Raw genomic sequence first — 25530 nt, forward strand, 5'->3', positions numbered from 1 at the left:
GAGTAAAATTTATGTACAATACTCCTCCTAGAATTTAACTATTAAAAACATATTGGTGATGAATCTTGCAGATGCAAAAGATTTTAATAAAAAAGTTAAAAGAAAAAGTTCAATTCGTATTAGTGGTTTTTAATTTGGCCAAACTATAGCACAAGATATTGAGTGAAATGAAAAATATCCCCATCAAATAAATACTTTTTTAATTAAAATAAAGGTCGCATTACCATTAAAAGTTGCAAGTTCAGTAGCAAAACATGATTAAGAAAAATTAACAGAAATTATATATATATATAAATAGGATATGATATAATGAAAATTTAACTTTTGATGATATTTTGTGGTACAGTCAACTAAGTAAAAAGTTGAAAATTGAGAAGTTATACGTGCATAAGCACCAAAAAGGGCTAGGTATAATGAACAATGAAATCAAACATTTGAAAAATTCATTTCACTGACGAAATTGCAGCTATATATTAACAAAAGAGATTTTTATTGGTACACGGGAAACAGAAAACAGAACCATTTTGACAGATATTTTCAGTAAGACTATTTATTCATCTTTGAGAAAAATATTTCCTTCAGATTTTATTTTTTAACATCTAGCGAGAAATATGCTGAAACATTCTACCTTGGGATGTTAAAGGGCAGTATCTGCAGAAATGAGTTATTGAGATGTTTGAAGAAATGCGCTCATAGGGAAATGTAAGAATTTGAGGTTTTTTGTGTTTCATTTTCAGAGGAAACAGAGCAACCAAGATTGTCCATCAAAACTTAAGTACAACAGAAGACAAAAAGACATTTGCAGACACTGATCTTTGCCGTCTCATGGCAGCATTTTACTATAAACATTCATTTAAAACTCGACAAACCCACTCATAAAAACATTTATTTAACTTCATAATTGCATCATATCTATTTTTGCCTCATAAGCATATAAAATATTCATTATACACAAAATTGTTTCGGATTGTTACAGGATTGGGTTTCTTCCAGGGACATGGAAGAAAGCAGTAGAAAAAAACCCCCAGCAGAAATGGAAGGAACTGGACAAAACAAACTAGTTCAAAATAACAATACAAGAAATAATAAATTAAAGCATTTTCAAAAACAAAACACAGAAAGATTTCGATAAAAACATTATGCAATCTCAATGTTTCATGGTTTTTCGATTTTTTATTTTAGCAATTTTACATGGAAAATTACATTTTTCTGAATAACCAAAGTGCAAATTTTAATAAATAGCTTAAAATGTTAAGTAATGATGATTTTTTTTCAAATTCCGAGTTTTTCATTTTTTTTTTAATTTTCTGCGAAAGTTTTTCATAGTGTTGTATGCAGGGTGTTCCGTTTTAACCTGCAAGACCTTTATTTTCCCAACGGTTAGTCCTAGATGTATTCTTCCAGTTGCAAAAATGTTCAAAATCAGATGCAGAGTTAAGATATTGAAAGTTTGAAGCAAAAATAAAAATGAATAAAAAAATACAAAATTTAACTTTTTATACGGCCCTAGGTCCCCTAACTAATATTTAGGGAAATAATCTCCATTGAAAACTATTACTGACGCAAAAAACTTGACATTTGTGCGACCAAAACTCAAGGAGGTATTCAGTTCTAAGTTTTAAGGTACCATACAGAAGATGAGATTGGAACTTATCGCCCTTTCAGAAGAATGGCAAGTTGTCAAAGTAAGAAAAACAAGGTATTTATATTTTTCATTGCTCTTGAAAAATAAAAGCTAATGTTATGCCGTAATACGCAAAAACACACTACAAAGCTTCGAACAATTTGAAAAACCACTCTATGTACACATGTAATTTTAAACAGTTATTAACTGCTATATTTTCCTCCAAAAGGTGTTATTGAGGGCGAGTGAAATGTGGTGTAAGTCGCAAAATGCTGCATTTCATATCCTGGTGAATGTTATTCATATCCATGTCAAACTTTTCATGTTGGAATTATTTTTCAACAAAGATTATTTCAATAAATACAAGCTTGGGGACCACCTAGGGCTTGTATAAAAAGTTACATTTTGTATGTTTTGACTTATTTTTACTTTCACTTCAAACTTTCAATACCTTAACTCTGAATCTGATTTTGAACATTTTTGCAATTGGAAGTATACATCTAGGACTAACGGCTGCGAAAATAAAGGTCTTGCAAGTTAAAATGTAACACCCTGTATATTAATTTATACCATCGGAAAGTAGAGTCCAAAAAAAAAAAAAAAATTACTCACACAGACTTTTTGAAAAATTCAGATAGTTTGACATGAGATTTTTTGATTGAAAATCATGATGTTTTTTTAATATTAAACCACATAAAGAAGAATAAATAAACATTTTAATCAAACAAATTACAGTGAATTTGAAACATAAAAAGAAATTTAAATTCACCAATTTTCATGATTTTTTTTTGTGGGAAATAGAAAAAAAAAAAAAAAACAAATGTTGGGTTTTTGAATTTTTCGAACAAATATGAGGTTGTGTAAAAAAAAGGTGTAGATCTTTATTAAAACCAACAACTTTGTCGTTTATTTATTTATTATTATTATTATCTTTTTGATAAAACTCTTAGTTTTGCCAGAAATCGCATTAAACCATTTTCAACCCCTCTCTCCCTTCCCGATCTCCGATCGCTTGTAAATTATTTTTCCTATTTATTTTATTATATTTTCTTATTTTTCTAATGGGTATCATCCTATTCTAATTTTTTAAACTTTTTACCCTTTTCATCGGCACAGACCTATTTGCTTTAGCGTAAAAAATAGCAACTTACATAGTAAATTCGTCAAATTAGTTTCTTCCACTTGGAACAAAATGTAGAAAACCTATTTCTTCTGGCCAATTTGTTCCCACTTTTGAAGAAACTTGCCAATCCTGACAGAAAGGTCAAGTAAACATTGGAATAGATTATTTACTGACTATATTTAATGATTATTTAATAGTATTTAATGATCTCAGTAAATGTTCAATACACATTATTTTTACCCTAGCAGTTGCAAGATTAACTGATATGAGGAATGAAGGTATTTTAATACAATAATTTTTGATATCAAAAATCAACTATAAGAATCAAAAGTCTGCATCTGTTAATAAAATAGAAGTAACAGACATTATAAGTGTGTATGAGTGGAGCTATTCAAAGAGAATTTAAAATTAAACTTTCATTATGTGTGTGATTCTGATTTTATTTCTCCAAAATAAATAAATAAAAATCTAAAGCTCTGACTTTGCAATCAATTATTATAAGTCAAAATATTTTCAAATTTTATAAATAACATTAATGAGTAATTTTCTACATACTTGATATCCATAAGCCAAAACAGCTGAAACTGAATATGCTCCAATTATATTTCCAACACATGGGCAAGCTCCCCAAACTCCCATAACAAAGCCTCGACTGAAAAGAATATTTACTTTAAAAACACCATAAAAGGAAACATACACAAGTTAATTCAAAATTAGAATTCATGAATATTAAACATAAACAACTAAACTATTTTATATAATCTAATTTTAACATAATATAGTCCATTGCAAGTATCAGAGCATTTTCAAAAGGAGTTAATATCAAAACTTTTGTTTGAATACAGCTTTTATAAATTTGGAAAAACGGCCAAAAAATTAATATATAATTTTCAATACCTATACTCTGTAAGTACAGTTCCACAAACTTCAATTATAATCAATTCCTCAATATTTTCCAAAAAACAATTTCTTTTGTAACAGAAGTTAAAAAAAAGTTCTATTGAAAGACAAAATGCACTTGTATTTCAAATTCAGAACTTTTTTACTTCATGTTGTTCAACACAATTTGATGCTCACTGTTTGACCAAACACAAATTTTATCTTATAAGAAACAGTTCTGACAACAATATTAGTCTTTGAAATTAAGTTCCTATAATTGTAATGCAGCTAGTTCAAATTATGATAAATACTTTTAAAAAGATATAACTTCATAACCATAATTTCATGATTCTAGCACTTACCACAGACTTTTTTAAAACATATGAACAATGACAAACCTTGATTTTCCAAACCAATTTCCGATGATAGCAACAACAGTTGGCCACCCAGTGGATTGAAGCAAGCCTGTCAAACCCCAAAATATAACATACCATGGTTTCTTATATACATGAAGCCATTCACTCACCGTACCAAACAGAAAAACCTAAAAATAAGCACAATTATAAATATTTGAAAGTTTTTGTTTAAACAGTAACAAAGAAATCAATTACAAAATATATTATTCCTGGTCATGCAATAACTGATAACAACAACAAATGCAGCAATATACAGCATAATCTCTTCTAAGATGCCAGCAAAAAAGAACTATTTTACATGATATACAATGACAAACACACACACACGACTGGCCAAAAGTAGTGGGACACTTTAAAAGTTTCATATTTGAAAAAAAAATCTCAACGAATAAGATAACTATTGCTCTTTGTGAAAATATCCCTTGTTCATAAAGATATAAGCACATTTCTTACCAAAACATCAACTTTGCTTGCATGTCTTCGGTTCATAATACGCAGAGTAATCCCTGAAAACCTTACAAAATTTTCAGAAAACTTGACAGTAAACAAGGGAAACATTGTACAGTGGAATCTGTTTAGTTAGACTACCGGTTAATTGGACCAGCCACTTATTCGAAACCAATCTAAAAGAACCAAAACAAATCCCATTGCACAAGCCTAATATTATTCACTTATTGGAGCCTAAAATCTGTTTAATCGGACCAAGAAACATAGAACAAATTGAAAAAATTTAAAAATTGCCCACTTGGAAGTGGGTCAACAAACTTAATAGCAATAAAAACTAATAATGGTTCCTTGTAACTTTCAATTTAACCCAGCAATATTTACAGGAAAAAAAAGGTTAACAAAACTCATTCCATGGCGGCCCTGTTCCAGCAAAAATCAAATGAAATTTCATATTTCTTCAATTTAGTTAGCATGTTCAATAATATGTAATTTTTTTCAAAAAAAAAGTTTCATCGAAAAATACATAATTTACATTCTATTGGTGTTTTTAAAGATCGATTAGTACATTTTAGCACTTATTTATTCGCTGTCACATCCTTATTTTTTTCTGGTTGTTGATTTGAATCGATACTGACCGGTAGGAATATCTTAAACCGTATTGGTCTCGAACCAGTAAAAAAAATATTATTTGATTTATTTTAGTTAATTTTTTAATCGGAAAATTTTGTGAACAGCATTTTTTCTTCTTTGTACGATTACCATACATATGGGGCTCACAATAATCATAAGGGCATTTATATGTTTTGTGTATAGCATGTTCAGTCAAGCTACACAGCTCCTGTTCACTTAATCTGACCAGCCAGCAATTAAGACCAAAATGGTCCCGTCAAAATGTCGTCAAATTTTGTACAATCAGAATTGATTGCACAAAATTTGAAGCAAAAATATTGAAAATTTGATAAAATATAAACATTTCAAGCAATTATTTTCTCACTATGCATTAGGGTGGCCCTTAGCTATAGGGCATTTTTCAAAAGTTAAAATTTCATTGTTCCCACCCTCTTATCTTGTTTCAATGGACAAAAGAACAGCCTGTGCAGAATTTCCCTTCAATCGGACAATTTTCAGGGATGCCTCAAATGCCTTGAAGTTCAGTCAGTCCTAGAAATCTAGTACAAAATTTTTAAATATTGCATTCTCCTTTAACATCACAACAATTTCTAGGGAATAAATACATTTTATTAGGACTAATTATTTCTATAGAATCAAAATATAGTAAAATAATCCAATGTTGAACATTTTTTCATAAGTGAGGATTTAGTATCAGTAAGGCAGTTTTTAAGGTCTTCATCAGCGATGTGTGAAACAATTTTTTTCCCCCAGTTTCATCTTCTGTGAGAATATTATTGTGTTCCTGAATTAATGTTACACCTCTTTCTGCAAAATCATTCACAAAAATTGTTTTGTCAAGTTTTTTTATTCCTCTTCAACAACATACAAATACATCCTCCCATAACATACAAATTCATCCTCCCAAGTTAAACCTTTGTTAAGGAAATTGGAACTGATAGAAAATAGGGTAAAGAAATATTTTTCAACACATATTACAAAATATTTATCAGCTTCTAGCATAAGTTGAGTCATAATTCTCTTAACTGTGGCTGTAAAAATATCACTTAATAAAGAAAGAGCCATAGTTTCGTGAGCCAAATTTAAGCTATGGCTTGAAAATTTTTTGAGAGTAACTTTACTGATTTCTGGATCAATATCCTGATAACTGATCAGTTCACACATGAATAGAAAATTTGGATAGGAAGCTTTAACAGCTCTGGGGAGAGAAAGCAGGCTTGAACATAGACTCGAACACAAGAAAAATACATAATGTTCTTAAAACGTTCCTCTTCCTTTTAGACAACTAAAACTGACTCTAAAGTAGTTAAATCTTGTGTACATAAAGAATCTTTGACACATCTACCTAGCACTCAATGATCATCACATTGTTCTTTCTGAATAGAAAGGTGTTGTTTAAGATATCCGAGCATGGTTGAGAATATATCATCAAGTACTTTCATCGTTACTAGATACATATCTTTTTTTGTCAAATTTTGTCCTTGTTCTCTGTCACTGTCATCAAAACCATTGTTGCTTGGGTTGTTTGAAGCTAGAAGCTAAATCATAAGCTTTTGACGCAACATATTGTTATTCCATTTCTTCATAAGTTCTTCGAACTACTCCATTTTTTGCTTTTTTTTCTCCACTTTTTGTGCTAGTTTTTTGTCAGCACCAAACATGGAGCCCGGGCTTCTTTTACACACTACAGAATTCAGAATTTTCTATCCTTTTCATTTTTGATCTTTTTCAAAGCAATAATCCATAATTTCATGTCTCTCCCCCTGAAAAAAATCTTTTCTCCTCCTTTTTTTAAACCTGAAATTCTTGAAAAGAAAAAAATTCTGTAATTGTTTCGTACATCATAGAGCAGGGCTAATTAATCAATTTAGTGCTCGTCCTTCTAGAAGGAATTTTTTTTTTTTGCTAGGAAACAGAAATTCTTGAAACAATAATGCTGCACTTCATGCCTTTTGTCATTGTAAAAAAAAAAAAAAAACCTAAAACTTGCCTATTTGATGGTATTTTCACTCGAGCAATTTGATTGGAAATGTAATCGAGAAGATCGACATAAAAATATCTTCATAACTTGTGGGAAGGGCTACCCGTAGGCGTTGGTGCTATGTTACAAACCTAGTTGGATCGACGCAATAGTCAGGCAAAAGTTACCAGCAGTACAAACCACTCTTAAGTGAAAATTAGGGATAAAAGACAATGCTGTAGTTGGTTAGAAAATAAGTAAACAACGTATATTTTGTAAAAATAGAGTTACCACACAAAGTGAAAAATAATGTTAAAAGATAATGTTATACTTAGTTAGAAACTAAGTAAACCATACACATTTCATAAAAATAGAGTTACAAATTAAGTTTATCTAATCACTTGAAAAAAGTACATGGATTTATTTTGTAATATCAACGATACATTACATTTCATAATCCTTTCATAAGTGCTTTCTCACATTCACTCAACAAAAGTAAATGGTTAGTTAAAGTTACAGAAAACACTCTATGCTAATAAAGTTAATAAAACTCAAACTGCATTATATTTCTAAATAATTTTAAATACATTCATAAATTTATGTGTCCTTACAAAAATAACTCGGTTAAAAACTAACAGAGAAGCTTTTGGGAGATTGTTGTAGAAATGACTGCAAAAAGGTCATGAGTCGCGAGATTCATCTTGGCGAAAAAGCTTTGCCGCCTGAAAAGGAACCAGATGAAAAGCGGGAAAGCTATACAAAGTCACAGGAAAAAGCAGGACAGGAAATAGGGCCATCAAAAATCAGGATCTACTAAAAATTTGCTTAATTTGAAAAAATGTCTTTTCGGTAAAAATTCTATAATTTTATGCTTTTTGTGGCACACGTTAAACTTTTCTGATTGAGCTAATATTATGCGCACATTACTTTTTTATCCATTGGAAAAAAAATAAGGGGGTGAGAGCTAACTAAATTTACAAAATTGAAACATAAGGGCCACCCTACTGTGCATGCACGAAAGATAGCAATTTATAACTCTCAAAATTTCATAGCCAAGTAGATATGACAATTAAAAAAATATTCCAGACTAGAATATCATAAAAATTTAAATGTATCCCCGGCTTATTCTGCCTAATATGTACCACATACTATCAGTAGAGTCAGTCTTTTGTGAGTAGGGTTTGAATGTTAATTTTTGTGTTCTACAAAATATTTGAGGTGTGTCTTTGAAGCATTATCACTTCACTTCTAAACTCATAAGAATTGTCATAAATTAAGTAATATTTAGTAGACGAAAGTAAATAAATGATTATATGTTTTGAAAAGATTTTTGTAACAATTTATAACTGACGGAACTGTGTTATCCAAAGAAACTGAATATGTATAACTTCAATGGTAGAATAGTACTTATCAAGGCCATAGCCAGTAGGGGGGGGGGGATTATCCTTCAGAAGAATTAGAAAAGTACATTCTAATTTAGAAAAAAAGTTGCATAAACTTTTAGCTCTGCTCACTAATTCGTCAAAGGAAATTTAATTTCAGCTTTTAAATAATTGTATTTCTTCTGTTAAAACCATCACAAACAATTAATTCTCTTTTCAAGCAAGAATCAACAATCAAATGTTTAAGAGTCATTTTTTTTAAAGATAAACACTTTTAATAGTTGATGTCTTCAACTTTCGTAAAAATTTCAGGATGTGTTAGTGGTACTACAATAAGAAAAAGTGTAGATTCTTTTTCTAAAAATCGGATTTGTTTGTCCATGAATAGGGGACAAAAGTTTAAGGTTGTGAAGAAAAAGATCTAAATATATGATTGCTTTGCTTCAAAAGCAATGAGTGAATCAAGCCAAATCTTTTAAACGTGGATACTACTTGATATTAGGTATATGCTAGCATAATTATTTTGGAGGCTCACTCATGGCTTTGAGGGCGAAGGTCAATTGAAACTGCTACTTTTGAAACTTTTTTTGCCTTGTTTAGGCCTGGATATCTGCTAAAGCCATGAGTAACCATCGGAAATAAGTATATGATTAACTACTCACCACAGTAGAGGACTAGAGAAAGATATAAAATAGTTTTCATTCCTCTTGACTTTAGTAGTTAAACGGTCTCAAAGTCGATGATTTTTTAAAAATGCCCAAGTTTAGAGGTCATAACTTTAATTGCGACGAGTCAACAACTTTGGGACACAGCTGTAGTTATAGTCCGAGTAGTGTAGTTTAAGGTCCAGGTTAGAAACCCATGGCAACTAATCACCTTTTTAATTACGCAGTCTCAAAGTTGAAAATTTGAAACAAAAAAAAAATCAGTTTTAGGTCAATTACTCTAAAACGCCTAAGTCAATAACTTTGAGAAAGAGCTGCAATTATGCTCTACGTGGTATAGTTTTAAACTCATGTGTGAAAACCATGAGATCTAATCATCTTACTTAATTAAACGGTTTCAAAAATGATGATTTCAGTATAAAAGAGCGTTTTTTTCATGTGTTCTTATATGTGCTACTCAAAATCTTATGAGCTAAAACTCACATAAATACTAGAACGTATCAACAGCCAAATGTACTTTAAGCTCCCAAAATTTCATGCTTCAGTGTAATAAAGTTTTCTGCAACCTTGCTCACAACATGGCAATTCTTCTGTCTCACAAATCTGATCCCCCATTTTGGAGCACTATATTTTGGAGATCCTATATCCTCAGGATTCGGCTCTTGGAAGATGAAAATTAGCGTCAGGTTAGTTTCAAAGAAGTCTCTACGCCTCTATAAAATTTCATCCTATTCGGGGATTTTCGAGTGGGGACAATTTTTAAAATCAGGTCAGTTGACTTGGAATCACTCCGATAAAATTAATCATTATGCACATTTCACCTGCATCTTTTGCTATTGTCTAACAAACCTGTTTTTTTTTTTTTTGACGTTATATTTACATTTGTAAGCCTTATTTAATAAATTTATTTATTTATAAATGTTTATTACTAAGTAGTGTATATGCAAATTCTACTGTAATTATGAACTCAATCTCTTACCCAATTGCAATCCTCTTTCTAAAATATAGCATTGATTTTTGATCATTATAAAGTCAAAAATAACAAAAGATGCATGTGAATTGTCACAATGTTATATCAGAGTGATTCTACGCCAACTGACCTAAATTTCTCAAATTGCCCCAGCTCCATCATCCCCGAATGGGATGAAATTTTATAAAGGTGTAGAGATAGATATCTTTGAAACTAAACTATGCAAGTTTTTAGCTTCTGAGATCCAAATCCTGAGTATTTAGGGCCTCCAAAATATAGCACTCCAAAATGGCGGATCAGCTTTGTGAGAAGAATTGCCATGTTGTGGTCAAGCTTACAGAAAATTTTATAACACTGGCAGCATGAAATTTTGGGAACTTAAAGTACATTTAGCTGTTGATGCATTCTAGTACTTATGTAAGTTTGAGTTCATAAGATTTTGAGTAGCACGCATATAAACTGGTGTAAAAATGCTTTTTTATACTGAAATCATCATTTTTGACACCGTATAATTAAGTAATATGATTAGATCTTGTTGCTTCAAATTATCGACTTTGAGACCGCGTAATTAAAGAAACTGATTAGTTAGCATGGGTTTCTAACCTGGACCTTAAACTGCACCACTCGGACTATAACTAGCTGTGTCCCAAAGTTGTTGACCTCTAAACTTGGGCATTTAAAAAAAATCATCGACTTCGAGACCGTTTAACTATTAAAGTCAAGATAAACGAAAGCTATTTTATGCTTTTCTTAGTACTATACTGTGGTGAGTAGTTAATCATATAGTTATTTTCGAGGGGTTACTCACAGCCTTAGCAGATATCCAGGGTTTATACAAGGCAAAAAAAGTCAGTTTAATTGACCTTTGCCCTCAAAGCCATGAGTGTGCCACCAAAATATTTATGCTAGCATGTACCTAGTATCAAGTAGTATCCTTATTTAAAAGAATTGGCTTGGTTCACTCATTGCCTTTGAAGCAAAGCAATCATATATTTAATCCTTTTTTCTCACAACACTAAACTTTGACCTCCACTCGAGGGCCAACAAGTCAAATTAGAGAGGAAAAAAGCTTCACTTTTTCTTATCACCATACTAGTAAAATATCCTGGAAGTTTCAGAAAAATTGAAGTTGTCAACTATCAGGCCCCCATTCACTTTGTCCAGCTTTAAAAAAATGACTCTTAAACAAAGGTTTATGATCAGAAAGAGGAAAGGGACCCTATTATTAGAGCTGTATTTTTCGTTTGGAAAACCCATTTCTGTGCTGGACATCAGAAAAATCTGTCACTGTGAGTTTAGTTATAGATCACATTGTGTGATCTACTGCCTCGGTGTAGTTTTACAACCCCTCTTGGTTAATAGCTATTTGGACAGTAGAGCACTTTCACTTTCTTGGGAACTGTCCACTGCTAAAAACTAAATGGTGCAATGGAATTGCTCTTGTTGACAGAAAGGAGAGAGAAAAGCAGATACTGATCGAAAGAAATATTGAAGCAGACGGGGGAGGGGGGTCTCTTTTGGTAACATATATTTTCTTGTCTAAATTGACATTTCTTTGAATAGTAGAAGTCCCCTTATCTTGTATTTTTGGGTAGGATTGAAGATTCCGATTATACTGGTAAAATTGTCATGGAATCGAGAACCAGATTTCACTTTTGATTCAGCTGCTCTCAGACTTGATTTTAATGATTATTTCTTATGGATTATCAGAATCATGATGATACAAAACAATATAAATTAGGATTGATACCATCATATATTTTTACTTCTTGCTTTATTTTCTTTTCATTGTTTTTCAATCTCTAAAGATATCGTCACCTCAGAGCAACAGTAAGGCATCTAATCCCAGGAATAACAGTAAGATATCCTACTGTTGCTCTGAGGTGACGATATACAGAAAGGACTTTTTACACCAATTTCTATCAAAAGAAATTAAATTATTTTAATAAGTCAATTTTTCATTTCTAAAGGTACCTGTATTACTTTGGAAAAACTGCATTTTTTTTTTGCAATTTATTTTAAACATTATAATAGGTATTGGTACAGTATATTGAATAAATAAAATTTCCAAATTTTGAAGATTTTAAGCTAATATAAAGGCAGCCTCAAACTGAAAGGCTGTACAGAACAGTTAAACAACATTTCACGTAGATAACCAGTTTTAGCAATATACAACTGCAATAATTTCATTAAATATCCCCGAAAAGATAATCATAACAGCCCTCAGCATGGGCACCCATAACTATGGGCAAGAAGGTATTTGTCCTCCTTCTGGCTGCCAGGAAAAGAAATAAATATAGATGTCAGGCCTTTCCAGAAAATTATTTAAAAAACAGTTTCAAAAAAATTGCTTAAAACTATTATGTAGAAGTGGTCTAACACCAAGATTGTTTCTATATATATTGCCTTTTTACTTTTTTAAAATAGATCAGTTAAGGATTGATGAGTTATATATAAGGATTGATGAGTTAATGATTTGTTCTCTATGTGCGCTCTCACAACAAGCCAAAGTCAGGGGCTCCCGGATGGGTTCCAAAAATTTAATTATTTGATAGATTTTGTCTGACAATTCGGCACACTTTGTATCAGTATTGCAATATTGTATTTAAAAAAATGCATAATGACTCTTCTCAACAGATGTAGGGATGTCTGCATGGTTGTGTTTTATCATTTGATAAAATTCGGATTTTCATTCAATGATTGAGAATCCTCACTCCCTTTGAAAAAAATTAGGTTAGGGGGCGTCAGTGGATACAGTGAGAAAGAGCGTGGAAATGCAACTTCCATTAGGAGTCAGATTTTTGAACCACATGCTTTGAGAAGCTTCTAACCTCAACACTATGACTATGAATGCATGTTCAAACTAAGGATATTTCATTCATAGTTTATGCAAAGCAATATTAATGCTCTTGAAAAAATAATATTAAATTGTGCAAAATGATGAAAAATTGTAATTCAACACATTTCTCCTTTTTTTTCTTAGAAAATCTCTCTAAAGCTTAATCTGTGCAACATGTGAACTTACGTGGGAAAAATCACTTCCACTTTCAATCTAATGTCCAAGCTAGGCATGAGGGGGGGGGGTGTTGAACCATGCAACTTCTGTCTCAAGACAGCAAGATTAAGTGTAGTGCTAAAACCCCAAAGCGCTAATCGAAAGAGGGACATACCCCCTTGACAAGGCCCAAAAGAACAAAAAATTGAGTTTTTGTGCCATTAATTTTGGAAAATTTTTGAGTGAAAGCCCATAGTCCCTACTATCTGGCCTGATATCACTAAAAGTAACTTAAAATGGTCTTTTCAGAATTCTGAGTTTTTAAAATTTAATAGAGGACTTCAACGTCTCACCTGTCCCTTCTCATATTGTAAATTGGTCAAACATTGCCTAAAACCATGTTTCTTGGACTTTGATTGCAAATAAATGTCTTCCCTGAGGAAACTCTCTCTCTCGTCAAATGTTGTAAACAGGAGCTTTAAAATGTGTTTTTAAGGGAAACTCTTGAGAATTTCCATTTCCTTCCCCCTAACCTCACCAAAAAATAATTTGAAATTGCATTTTAAAATATTGAGAACCCTCAAATCTCTCTTCTGCCCTAGTGTATTCAAGTGTCAAGGTTGCCACTCATGTCTGGGGAACAATACCATGTGCTTAACATGCATGAATAAGCTGCATTACAAACAAGCAAACACTGATATTTGAAAAAGAACATAAATTTTCTGCTCATATAATAGCATGGTGATGAATTTGTTTAACTTGTGATTGGTGGTACACTTCATTTCAACATTCATGTCCAACTTTTGAGAACCAATTAAAGGGTCTTTAGATCTTCAGTTTTTTCCTCAATTGTGACATTCACAACACAACAGTTCTTCTTCCGAACAACAAAACTTGCAAATTATTGAATTTTGGATAAATGATATTTTTAAAATAAATTACAATCATATGAGAAATCATTTGCTGAGAAAAGCAACTTTTACTCTGTGTTATAAATAGAGATGTGCCTTCATGAACGAACGGGTCAAAAAGAACCAATCCTTAAAATGAGCGGATCTGTTCGTTCACCTATAAAAATGAATGACCGTTCTTTTGAAGGGTGAGCAGTTTGGTACATTGTATTGATGCACCTGTGATAATATTGCTTTTTTTTTGGAATTACATTCATCTTTAAATTTTTAACTTTTAATTAATCTCAAATTTCCTTTTTCACAGTGCAGTACAATTCATTTCAAACCTTTTTATTTTCTGCTTTATTCATTTGCAATTTTAAAATTAGTAATGTTTTGTGCAACTAAAAAAATGTTTTTACATTCCACTTCCTGCCCCCTGCACCTGCTAAAATACAGAGGTGATTGTGAGTTCATCAAAAAATGCCTGAAAGTTTCAAAGCGAGAACGGGGGGGGGGGGGGGGAATCTTTGGCCTCTATTACTTAAGTGCACCTTTGCCATAGTATTAAATAGTTCTGAGGCACAATATTGTGGTGCACACATTTGATTAAATTTTTAATGGGTTACAAAGTTACTTTTGAGCTGGTGTTATACAAAGTATCTTGACATTTGTCCATCTTAAGGCTCTTGCAGGTATATTTGATGAGTATTATATAATTTTAAAAAAATGTGTAGGTAGGGAGCATAACAAAAAAAAAAACATAATTCCGATATTTTTGGACACAAAAATACCGGAAATACGTCCGAAAATACCGGAAATATGTCCGAAAATACCGGAAATTCGGTAAAATACCGAAACACAATCACCCCTGTAAAACAGTTCACGTTTTCTGTCGCCAAAATTACTTCTAAAAATACCTTTTATAACTTTTCTGGCGATCCTTTTGACTTCTATAACATCCCTCCTATCAACTACCATCTATATTGATTTGGCTTTACTTTTTTAACTTGCTTGGTAACTTCCAAGTTGCTTATTTTACATTCAATATTCAGAGATTTTTAATAAGGATTATTACTTTCTACTTAAAAAAAAAAATATTGCAATTTTTTTTCTGTTCCTAATTGGTACTGAAGAAATTTTAAAAATAAATTAAGGTGAGTCCTTTTTTTTTTAAACTTATCTGGTACTCTGGCTGACCTACCAATATATTTGTAGTTACCTTTTTTGGTATGCATGGTCTACTGGTAATACTATATGTACTAGTAATAACATATGTATGTGCACAGTGCTGTAGCTGTAAAAATATGAGAAATCATTTGCTGAGAAAAGCAACTTTTACTCTGTGTTATAAATAGAGATGTGCCTTCATGAACGAACGGGTCAAAAAGAACCAATCCTTAAAATGAGCGGATCTGTTCGTTCACCTATAAAATGAATGACCGTTCTTTTGAAGGGTGAGCAGTTTGGTACATTGTATTGATGCACCTGTGATAATATTGCTTTTTTTTGGAATTACATTCATCTTTAAATTTTTAACTTTTAATTAATCTCAAATTTCCTTTTTCACAGTGCAGTACAATTCATTTCAAACCTTTTTATTTTCTGCTTTATTCATTTGCAATTTTAAAATTAGTAATGTTTTGTGCAACTAAAAAAAATGTTTGGACATTCCACTTCCAGCCCCCTGCACCTGCTAAAATACAGAGGTGGAAAGAATGCACCTCTTTCTTTTGGGTATGTGTCATGGTTGACAGATACTTTTCAAGGTCAGCTTTTATTTAGAAAGCAGACATTTTATGATTATAATACTTTTGTTAAGTTTATGTTTATTTAACATACATAGTTTTAAAGAACATTTCTTTATTCTCGTGTTTTATATTATAGCCCGTTTCTTTTTTATTTTTTCTCAGTTCTCTCTTTTATTTATTTCGAGATTTACATATTTTTAAACGCAACCTAAAGCACACTTTCAAAATTATTTCTTGTTTCATTTTTACCAACTTGAAGATATGACATTTTTATTTAGAGAATTAAGGCATTATTTCACTTAAGTTCAATTTTGCAAATTTTCCGACATCTCAAACAGTATATTTTTTTATATAGTAAAATTTAATAACTTAATTTTGTGATATGCTGAAGTGGAACCTGCGATTTTTGGAATGGAAAACATATTTTACCATTCGGCAACTGAGAAATATCTTACAAAATTGATTATAATTGCTTTTTCTAAACCTGAATAAAGTTTCATTCATTTTTCATAGGCATATTTTCTTAATTTTAGATGATTTTAATTATTTTTCCTTCAAAGAACATTACTGGTTTAATGAAACATTTCTATTGTGCTTGAGTGTGTCGTGCAGAGATCACCTGCAACTCTATTAAATGAACGAAGTAGTCCAAATGAACGAGTTGAATGAACGTATCAAAAGAATGAACGATCCTCTGATGAACGGATAATTAAAAAGAACGACATTGCTTACCTCTAGCCATAATTCAGTAAAATTGCCGTTCAAAAGAATGAGTTCTGAAAAATAACTAGTTATATCACCTGCTTCTAAAAAATCTTCTGTTTCCTGCACTGCCCTCCCCCCTTTGCCATAAGTCTAACAATGCAAAATATACTTCAATAATCATAGCAACAGGTGGTTTAATTATCCATTTTGAACCTCCCCCCCCCCTTCCTCCAAAAAAATCCTGGTTACAGCCTTGTATCTTTTATTAGTACAATTTATTTTCAAAATCAGAGAAAAGATGACAGCAGGGAGAGACAACCCTTGACTATCATAATCAAATGAACATAAAATTCTTCAAAATATTTTTATTTTCTAGCATTTAATGATAAACATAAATAAAAAAATATAGACAATAATTTTGTTCTTATTTTATCATTAATGAAATGTTTCTTAAAAAGTGGTGGGATCTGAATTTGGAGCACTTGTCTAAAAGCATCATTTTCCCCACTGTTTACTAAATTCAATAATACTACCAATTATTTATTTATTTATTTATTTTTTGTATGATGCTTATGTTTTTTGGTAGGGGCTTTTTAGTATAACTAAATGAAGCATGTTTTATGACTGAACAAGCTATTTCATTTTAAATATTAAGTTGTCGGAAGAAAACAAATCAAGGGTCCGAATTTGGTGCACTTCCTTATCAATTGAAATTTTTTTCGAAGTTGCAGCATCTATTTCGTTAAGAAAGTTTTAAATTGCTATCTCTCATGCATGTGCAGTAAGAAATTGTTTTAAATGTTCATATTCCATCATATTTTCACTATTTTAATTTGAAGTTTTAGTAAAATTATCCTCTTGTATACTGTCAAATTTTAAGCATTTTTCTTTAATTGCAAGCTTCCAAGTTTTCTCAAAGTTTAGTAAGGTCTGACAGAAAAGTCTGGGAGTTATGAGCCAAAAACGAGAGGAAAAAGTAGGTATTTTTTAAATAAATGCTTATATCTTTGTGAATGTAAGTCATTCTTTCGTGAAAAGGCAGTCTGAGTTTAAGTTATTTAAATGATTAAAATACTACTAGGCAGGAAAAAGGTTGAAAACTACAAACAGAATTTTTGGCCATGAAACTGATAAAATGAAAGATTTAGAAAAAGAAAATAAATACTGAAATTTAACTATCTTTACGTAACAAATTCTGTAATTATCAAAATTTTATTTTTAGTTATATTGCAATCTTGATTATTATTTTTTTTTAAATGTAAAAAAATATTTGGCTTACTGAAAGTGATGAAGAACACATTCCAAATGCAAGAACAAGTTTAAGATTTAATCTATCACCAACAGCACCACTAATGAACAAGCCCTAAAAATATAGCAAATATAAATATTTGGCAAAATTAGCACATGTACTTTAAATTTTTCAGATGAATAAATATACTTTAAAGCAGGGCTTAATGTACATGAGAGCTCATCTAATACAATTATTTTCAATTTTATGCATTATTTTTCCATATTTAACAAAATTTACAGTATTTACATTATATGACTTTCAAAGGCTTCAGGGCTCCCACACTTTTTTCGGTATAATTTAAGCTCTGCTTTAAAGGAAGACTTATCGCAATGAATATTCCTTCATATTAAATAATTATGTTATTTAATTATCATACATTATTGAAAAAATTCAACAAATACATCTTAAAACTGAAAAATTAAAATGTGATGATGACTTTGATTTTGTAATACAAAAAATAATGACATGTGCAGCATTTGTAAAATTGCTCAATATGGAAAGTGAAAGTGATTAAATTGTCTAGAAATGGCTTAAAAATGAGCCACTTACACATGGTAAGATATATAACATAAAAAGAGGTGGCATAAAGTTCTATCAAAACACAGTGGACTCTCTATATCTGAACACTCCCTAGTGTGAACATCCCAATGTTATGAACACATTTTGATGGTCCTGGAAAAACTCTATAGACTTAACACAGGCTGACTTCTCTGTATTACGAACACCCTATAATATGAACACCCCAGTACTAAGAACGCTATCTTTAACCCTGCTCAATTGTTGTCTCTCTATATACTGAACTTGTTCACAATCGGTACTCTGGAATTCTTATCAATCAAATTAGAAAATCTGAAATACCTTCACACAGTTTTATCACAATAATGGAAGAGCATTGAGAAGATGAAGAAAAAGAAGAAATACTATTGGCGGATATTATTGCATTACATAAAATCATTCAGCTGAGAAATATAAGCTTCATGTTTCTGCCACTAAACTGTGTATTTCAAGAATCCAACCACTGTATCAAGTAGTATTCAAGACCTTCAAAGTATGATGACCGTCGAGAAAAATGCAGCCGAGAATCACCCATTTCTCACTTGGATAATAATAACTTCCTTTGCATGAGAATCCACAATGCAAAAACAGAGATAGAAAATACTCTCTTTATTTTCAGGTATTTTACCAATAGCTGTATTGTAATACTTTATTGTTGAATGTTATGTAAAACTTTATAAATTAAAAAAAAGAAAAAAGGAAAGGAAGAATACAAAACAAGAATAATCAATTCCATGAAAAAAAAAATAACTCTCTAAGGATGAGATGAAAAGTGGGAAGGAAGAAAAAAAATACATACTATTTTGATTTTTTAACTTAGAGAATGCTTGACATTTTGAATTAAAAATGTTCAAATGTAACTTTTTGAAAATTTAATTTGCCCCCCCCCCCCCCCCGCTTTACAGGATGCCAAATTTGTATTGAAAATATGAAGTATGAAACCATACTTGAGAAAGATTTTTAGGGGGCATTTTTTATTTTCAATAGGTAAAATACCTTTGTTGAGACCTTAAAAATTAGCCTCTGCAATACTTTTAAAACACTTACAACAAAATGTTTACAATTATTTTTCACTGTCAAAAATATGAAAATGAAAATTAGTCATAAAAATAAATTATCTATCTATATTTAAGAATATAGAACCATTTTGAACATTAAGAATATTTAAAGACCAATGTAGCCCAGGAAATAATTAACAGTTTTCTATACGTAACCATGCTTTTTAAATGTATTTCTGTCAAAATATTATATGAATGGCAAAAAGATGGATCCTCAATCATATTAGAATCTGAGTACCTGTTATTTTATTTTGTATATCCATACTGTACAAGAAAAAAAAAAGCATAAATAAAATCTAATTACAAGTGGGACACAAGTAAATGTCTGGGCTCGCTCGACCAATCAGAAATATCTTAATACTATCCATATTTGAGGCAGTGAGAAGCAAAGGGATGCAAGTGGACATTTTCAAGTTTTGAGTAAAACGTGTTTAAAGATTAGCTCCTAGGTAGGCTTTCATTGAATTTTTTTTCTAAATCATTCTGTATAGCAGCAACTACTAGGGCTATTAATACTATGTCTTGCCCCAAAACAGAGGAGAGGTTCACCTACCATGCATACTAGTTACATTTAAATTTTTAATTTTGCCACTTGCATCCCTTTGCTTCTCACTGCCTCATTTGTCATTTTAACTTATGAACAAAAGATAGCACTTAGAGTGCCACAAATTTCGTAATGAAATCACATATAACAGTTATGTTGGACAAATTTTTTTTTGCAGAAAATGTTACTTCAGCAGTGATAAGAAACTTTCAGAAGTTTGTAACTTTATTTTTTTAAAAAAAATCTTGAAAAAAATGGGATGAATAATAAATTGAATTTCTCTTTTAAAGTAGGTTATTTCAGTTCACAAAAAATTGTAGTTTCTTTACGTTTTGTAATGCAGAAATAAAAGGGAAGCATTTTTTTCAGACCAAGAACCTAGGGTACGGTCAGTCCACTTACAGCAGACCATAAACACAAACGCAATTGGAAGAATTAAAAATATATATATACAATAGTAACAGCGAAGTTGATGGAGACCTAGTTTGTGGTGATTATTGAAAAAATATAGATGGTTCTGACACATATAGCGACAAAGTAAAAGTTGGCACATTAAACATTTAGTTTAATATGTTACATTGATATCTAAATGTTGTTTTTCATTTTAAACATAAAAAGAAAATAAGTTTGTTATTAAACTGGATAAAATTTATTTCTCAAATGCCAGGCCAATTGGCCATTAGGTTATTAAACCATGGGCTCTCCAATATATTAGATAAAATGTATCATCAAATTGGTAATGGAAGTTGTTTGCATAAAGCAGACCAATGTACCAAGGGGCATGTTGGTTTGTTTTGCAAGGTTCTGTTAAAAATTTAATTAAAAATTAATTTACTGAATATTTTCAAAGCAAAAAAAATGGGATAACCTAGATACTTGATGAATTTTACTGTAAAAAAATTTACAGTAGTTTGTCATTTAGTAAACTGCTCATTTAATTTTTTAATGAGATATAAAAGAAAAGTAGAAAGGCGGAACAAAGTACCCAGACTTCCCTTACTGGAAGTTAGCTTCACAACAATCATCTTGATAAAGGTAAGTAAAGACACCTATATCTTGAAGCAATAAACAAAAAAAAGTAATACAGGGTTATAATAAAAGAAACGAGAAATCATTACTTACAATAGCATAGGCAGTCATAAATACAGTATCTAAAACACCTAAAAAAAATGAAGCGTCAGATTCATCTTCAAAAAGTTGATGGCCATTCCAATTCTAAATGAGGAAATTAAAGCACATTAAAGCAAGAAAGGAAACTTTTACATTTTACCCAAAAGGTTGCAAAAATTCAAACATACAATGAAACTCAAAAAAAAAAAGAAACATGAATATAAATAACAAATAAATATGTTTCATAATCAAAAAGAAAGTGCATACTAGTACAATTTTGCTAGTTTTATAGTTTGCATAACAGTTGCATTTTGAAGAAAACTTTTGTGCTTCACTGTGAATACTAACTAACATTCAAAAGCTTTGAATTAAGATGAGAAGACAAAAAGCTATTTCAAAATTTAGTTTTTCAAAGAATTAATATGTTTATAAGGCAAAATAGAGTATTATATGCAACTGAAAAACTAATTGTTTATAGTGTTTCCACTAGGCGTTTTCAGGAGGGTGCAGCACCCTGTCCTTTTTAAGTTTACCATTGATGGGCTCTCTTGTCCCTATGAAGTTCTAAAAACTTCATCACAAAAGCAAACTTTTCTCTTAAAGGCAACAATTCATACAAGTCTGACAAAGTCTTTTCCTAGAGACATAACTTTCTTGTTTCATTCATTTAGTAATATTTCATTTGATCATCATAAATCTAATGCTTTTAGCATAATTTTGTAAATTGAAAATTTATTTTTTTTTTCATTATTAATTAAAAAAAAAATATTACTACCAAAAAATTCTTGTGTTGTGTATGCATATAGCACACAAAAAAAGTTTTTAAGAAATACATTCAATTACAAAATTTCTATCAGAAAGTGCCCTTTTATCTGGAAACTCCCTGCCCATTTTTTGGATTCGAAGAAAAGCTACACTCGAACCTGTTTTTGTGCAGTAGATTGGGACAGCATAAAAAAAAATCGCTCAAAATTACACTAGTAAGCACTCATTTTAAAGATAAGTTAGTCAATTGAGTTCCAATTTGTGTGAAATTCTCATAGAACCCACTAACAAAACCGCACAGAAAAAGGCTGCACAAAATCAGGTTTGGGTGTAGTTTACTCCTGAAAAGTTGTACGTTTTATTTGTTGGTGTTATAAAGTTACTCTACTGTATATTAAAAAATGGCAAAATACACACACACACAGATATCCATTTATATATTATATCTATCCAGAGCAGTGGGGCAACTGCCAACACCTGCCCCACATAACAGATGAGTATGTAAAGATCATATTTAGTGAAAAATAAGGGATCTTGTTTGCAAGAAACAGAGTATGTTGAAAAAGTACATACATCATCAAAAACATTAGGCAGTGATAGGTTTTGAGGAGTCCAAGTAGCTGATATTGTAGCCTTTACATTGCTAAATGTCTTTCTTGTAGCATGGAACAAAGCATAACTGAAAATAAAGAAAAATCATGAGTATCACAAGCAAACTCATCATAAGGTATGCAAGGCATGCACCATGTTTTAAGGAACACCGAATTCATTGCATAAGCCGAATTTCACAACTCAGATTTTTTTAAAATGTGAAAAACAAGCATTTAAGTGTGTAAAAATTTTGGTTCAAAGAAATTAGGATCTTCCACAGGCACTCGTTACTTTATTTTTTTTTTTTTTAAATTATTTGAAAACTACTGTATTATGCTGATCAGCTGGTTAGCTCAGCTGAATTCAACAATGACTGACCCATTCAACCATTCAAGTAATGCACGTTTTTCATTAGTTAGTAAATAGAATGGATACAGTTTACTGCTACCCTTATGAGCCAAAACTTAAAACATTTTTATCTTATACTAAATGTGTCTAATGGCTTCACTGTGCTCTAATTATTGGGGGGGGGGGGGGCTTTCATAACTTTGTTGTACTGTAGAAAATGCTATAGGATATACTGGGCTAAGTCAGTATAGTAGTAACATCGTTCCTCAGGGCTGTCACCATATCAGAAATTGAAATGGGAAGATTAGTTTGGAGGCCTCTCATTTTCGTTTTCAAACATTTATACATATATATATGAGAGAAAGAGCGTGGATCTAGTTTCTGGAGGGGGTCATAATTTGAATAGTGCACATAAATCAAAAGACTTAAAAACGTTGTAAGATTCCGGGCTGTTGTGCCGTGGTCTGAGTGTTGTTAATCCAAACGTTTCGGCCACATATGCAGCGACCATCTTCAGTGTTAGCGTGGTCGAAGCTTCCAGGGAAGCGAATTCCTAGCAACTGATGCAGAGGAATGCGTTTGCTGATGCCTAGCAACTGATGCGTTTGGAGTAACAACACTGAGACCACGGCACAACAGCCCGGAATATTACAACATTATTGACACTGGCCATGAAAGCCTTCATTCTTACATCAAAATACTTATGTTACATATGTAGAGAAAGGTAATTTGGAATGTAAGCCAAGTCATGGTTTGAGTTGCTATGCTAAAACGCAATTTCGGATAACCTTTAATTATGTGCGGGAGGGGGATGGAGTTTCTCCCCCCCCCCCCCAAAAAAAAATCACAATCGAAGTTTCAAAAAAGCAATTTTAGGCTTCCCTTTCACAATGTAAAAGAAAGGATTAGATTAGGGGGCCCACCTTGGTTGCATTCCTATTTCTTTTATTTATTTTGAATGAAAAGTAGTATGGGAAACCCTCTCTGGTTTTTCTCTCATAAAAATATTTGAGCACTACCTTTTGTTTCTCATACTGAAATTTTCAAACTGCATCCTAATGTTTTTATTTGTTTGAAATACAAAATTCTGCGACAGCAGTGAAAAACTGCATGCTTGTTGGCTCAAGCTGCTACTTTGGGTGAATTTACCACTATATTTTTTGTATCATTCATCCTGAATCTCTTAACTAAGTTTCATTTAACTTCTGTTTTTTTACCTTCAAACATTTCGAACTACTTGTATGATGTTTCATTATAATATTTAATTTCTCTCAGTATTTTAACTTTTCTTCTATTTTACTATGATACATCTCAAAAAAAAAAAAAAAAGGTCAAGGAAAATTTCTACTTTGCATTTTTTGCACAAAATTGAATTTCAAGTTAGTTTTGAATTTCTTTTCTAATCTTTTGAGCAACAAAACAACACATTTTGGGTGAACTGTTTTTGAATATAATTAAGCGTATGTGGCTAGCAAAATGGACAAGAGGTTAATTGAAATACATCAGAAAATGCATTCATTACTGATATTTAAATGGTGAAATAGCAGAATAAAGTTTTAAAATTACATCATGCATGGGAATGGGATGAGCAAAATTTGTAACTTTTTTGTAGCCCACAGAAATTACGGAATACTCAGAGACAGGGTAACACCTTTTTTGACATTTTGGTGGTACAGTAAAACCTGTGAAGTTGTCCACCCTTTTCAGGCACGGAATTAGCCCTTATCATATAAATCAACCTTTGTAAGTTGACCACCTGTTTAAATTGACCACTAAAGTAGTGCACCGCAAGTGGTTAACTTATACAGTTTCACTGTACTTGTATTTATAAATTGTCAAGCAATGTCTTTAAATGTACAAACGTTCTCATGCAATACCACAATAAAGCATTAAATTACTGTCAACTCTCAACATAAAGATTAGATTTTTAGAGAGAAATAGACTATATAGAATAAATTTAAAATTTAGAAAGTGTTTCGAGGGATGGAGTGGTTTTGGGATCCCTTTTTCTTTGTTTTCATCAATTTGAAGCAAAAATTTGGACTTCCAATGTATTATTTTTATGTAAAATACAGTGAAATCCTGTTACAACAAACTTCAAGCATCTACATAGTTTATTCATTGTAATGGAATTCAAGCAACTAAATCAGTGACTGAAAATTTGCTTCCCTGAAATAAACATTTTGTTTTTGTTTAATTAAACTTTACTGTACTGCTGGGATTTTCATAATGTTATTTAGAATTTGTTTCCCTCTCCCCTTTTAGAAATAGAAAGGGAGGAAGTTAACTCGCAAGAACTTGTGCCGTTATTTGTCACACAAGTACTTGCGCGAGGTCGGAAACGACCCAGTTTTTTTTTTTCTTCTTCTTTTTAATTTTTTATGCTAATTCTTTATTTTATTTATTTATGTTTCTCCACCAACAGAGACTTCTACAATAATTAATTTTTTATTTGAAATGCCTAAAGATTTTTATGAATTATACAATGCACGAAAAAAAATGTTTTATATGTTAAAAAACAATGCATAAAAAAAATTCTCCTAAGCTTTTACAATGTTTTTTAAGCATGTTTATGACACATTTTTCAATAACTTTTTCAAACATTTACACATTTTTATTCCTATTTCAGTTACTATTCAGTTAGCAAAAGTTATACAAAAAATATAGAATACCTAAAGAAACTTACTTACAGTTGTTGCAAAAAATATTTCGATGTTCTTTACATGCATAATTTTTGCACAATACGCAAATCTGTTGACATTTTTTGTCTTAATTTCTTGGGCACAAAGCACACCCGAATCAACCCGAAACTTTGGTCTTTTTAGTTGGGG

The 25530-nt window shown here is 31.1% G+C and overlaps 1 protein-coding gene across 1 annotated transcript in view; it reads right to left on the reverse strand.

The window, feature by feature from the left end:
• Positions 1–25530, reverse strand: part of LOC129231226 (sugar phosphate exchanger 3-like) — a 64816-nt gene that overhangs the window by 28146 nt on the left and 11140 nt on the right. Inside the window, exons 2-6 of the mRNA XM_054865488.1 lie at positions 22334–22439; positions 21008–21100; positions 17717–17800; positions 4025–4170; positions 3303–3399 (exon numbers count right to left, since the gene is read on the reverse strand). Of these exons, the coding sequence (XP_054721463.1) occupies positions 3303–3399; positions 4025–4170; positions 17717–17800; positions 21008–21100; positions 22334–22439 (526 nt within the window). The remainder of the gene's footprint in view (positions 1–3302; positions 3400–4024; positions 4171–17716; positions 17801–21007; positions 21101–22333; positions 22440–25530) is intronic.

This window comes from Uloborus diversus, chromosome 10, assembly GCF_026930045.1.
Source record: "Uloborus diversus isolate 005 chromosome 10, Udiv.v.3.1, whole genome shotgun sequence".
Classification (NCBI taxonomy): Eukaryota; Metazoa; Arthropoda; class Arachnida; order Araneae; family Uloboridae; genus Uloborus; species Uloborus diversus.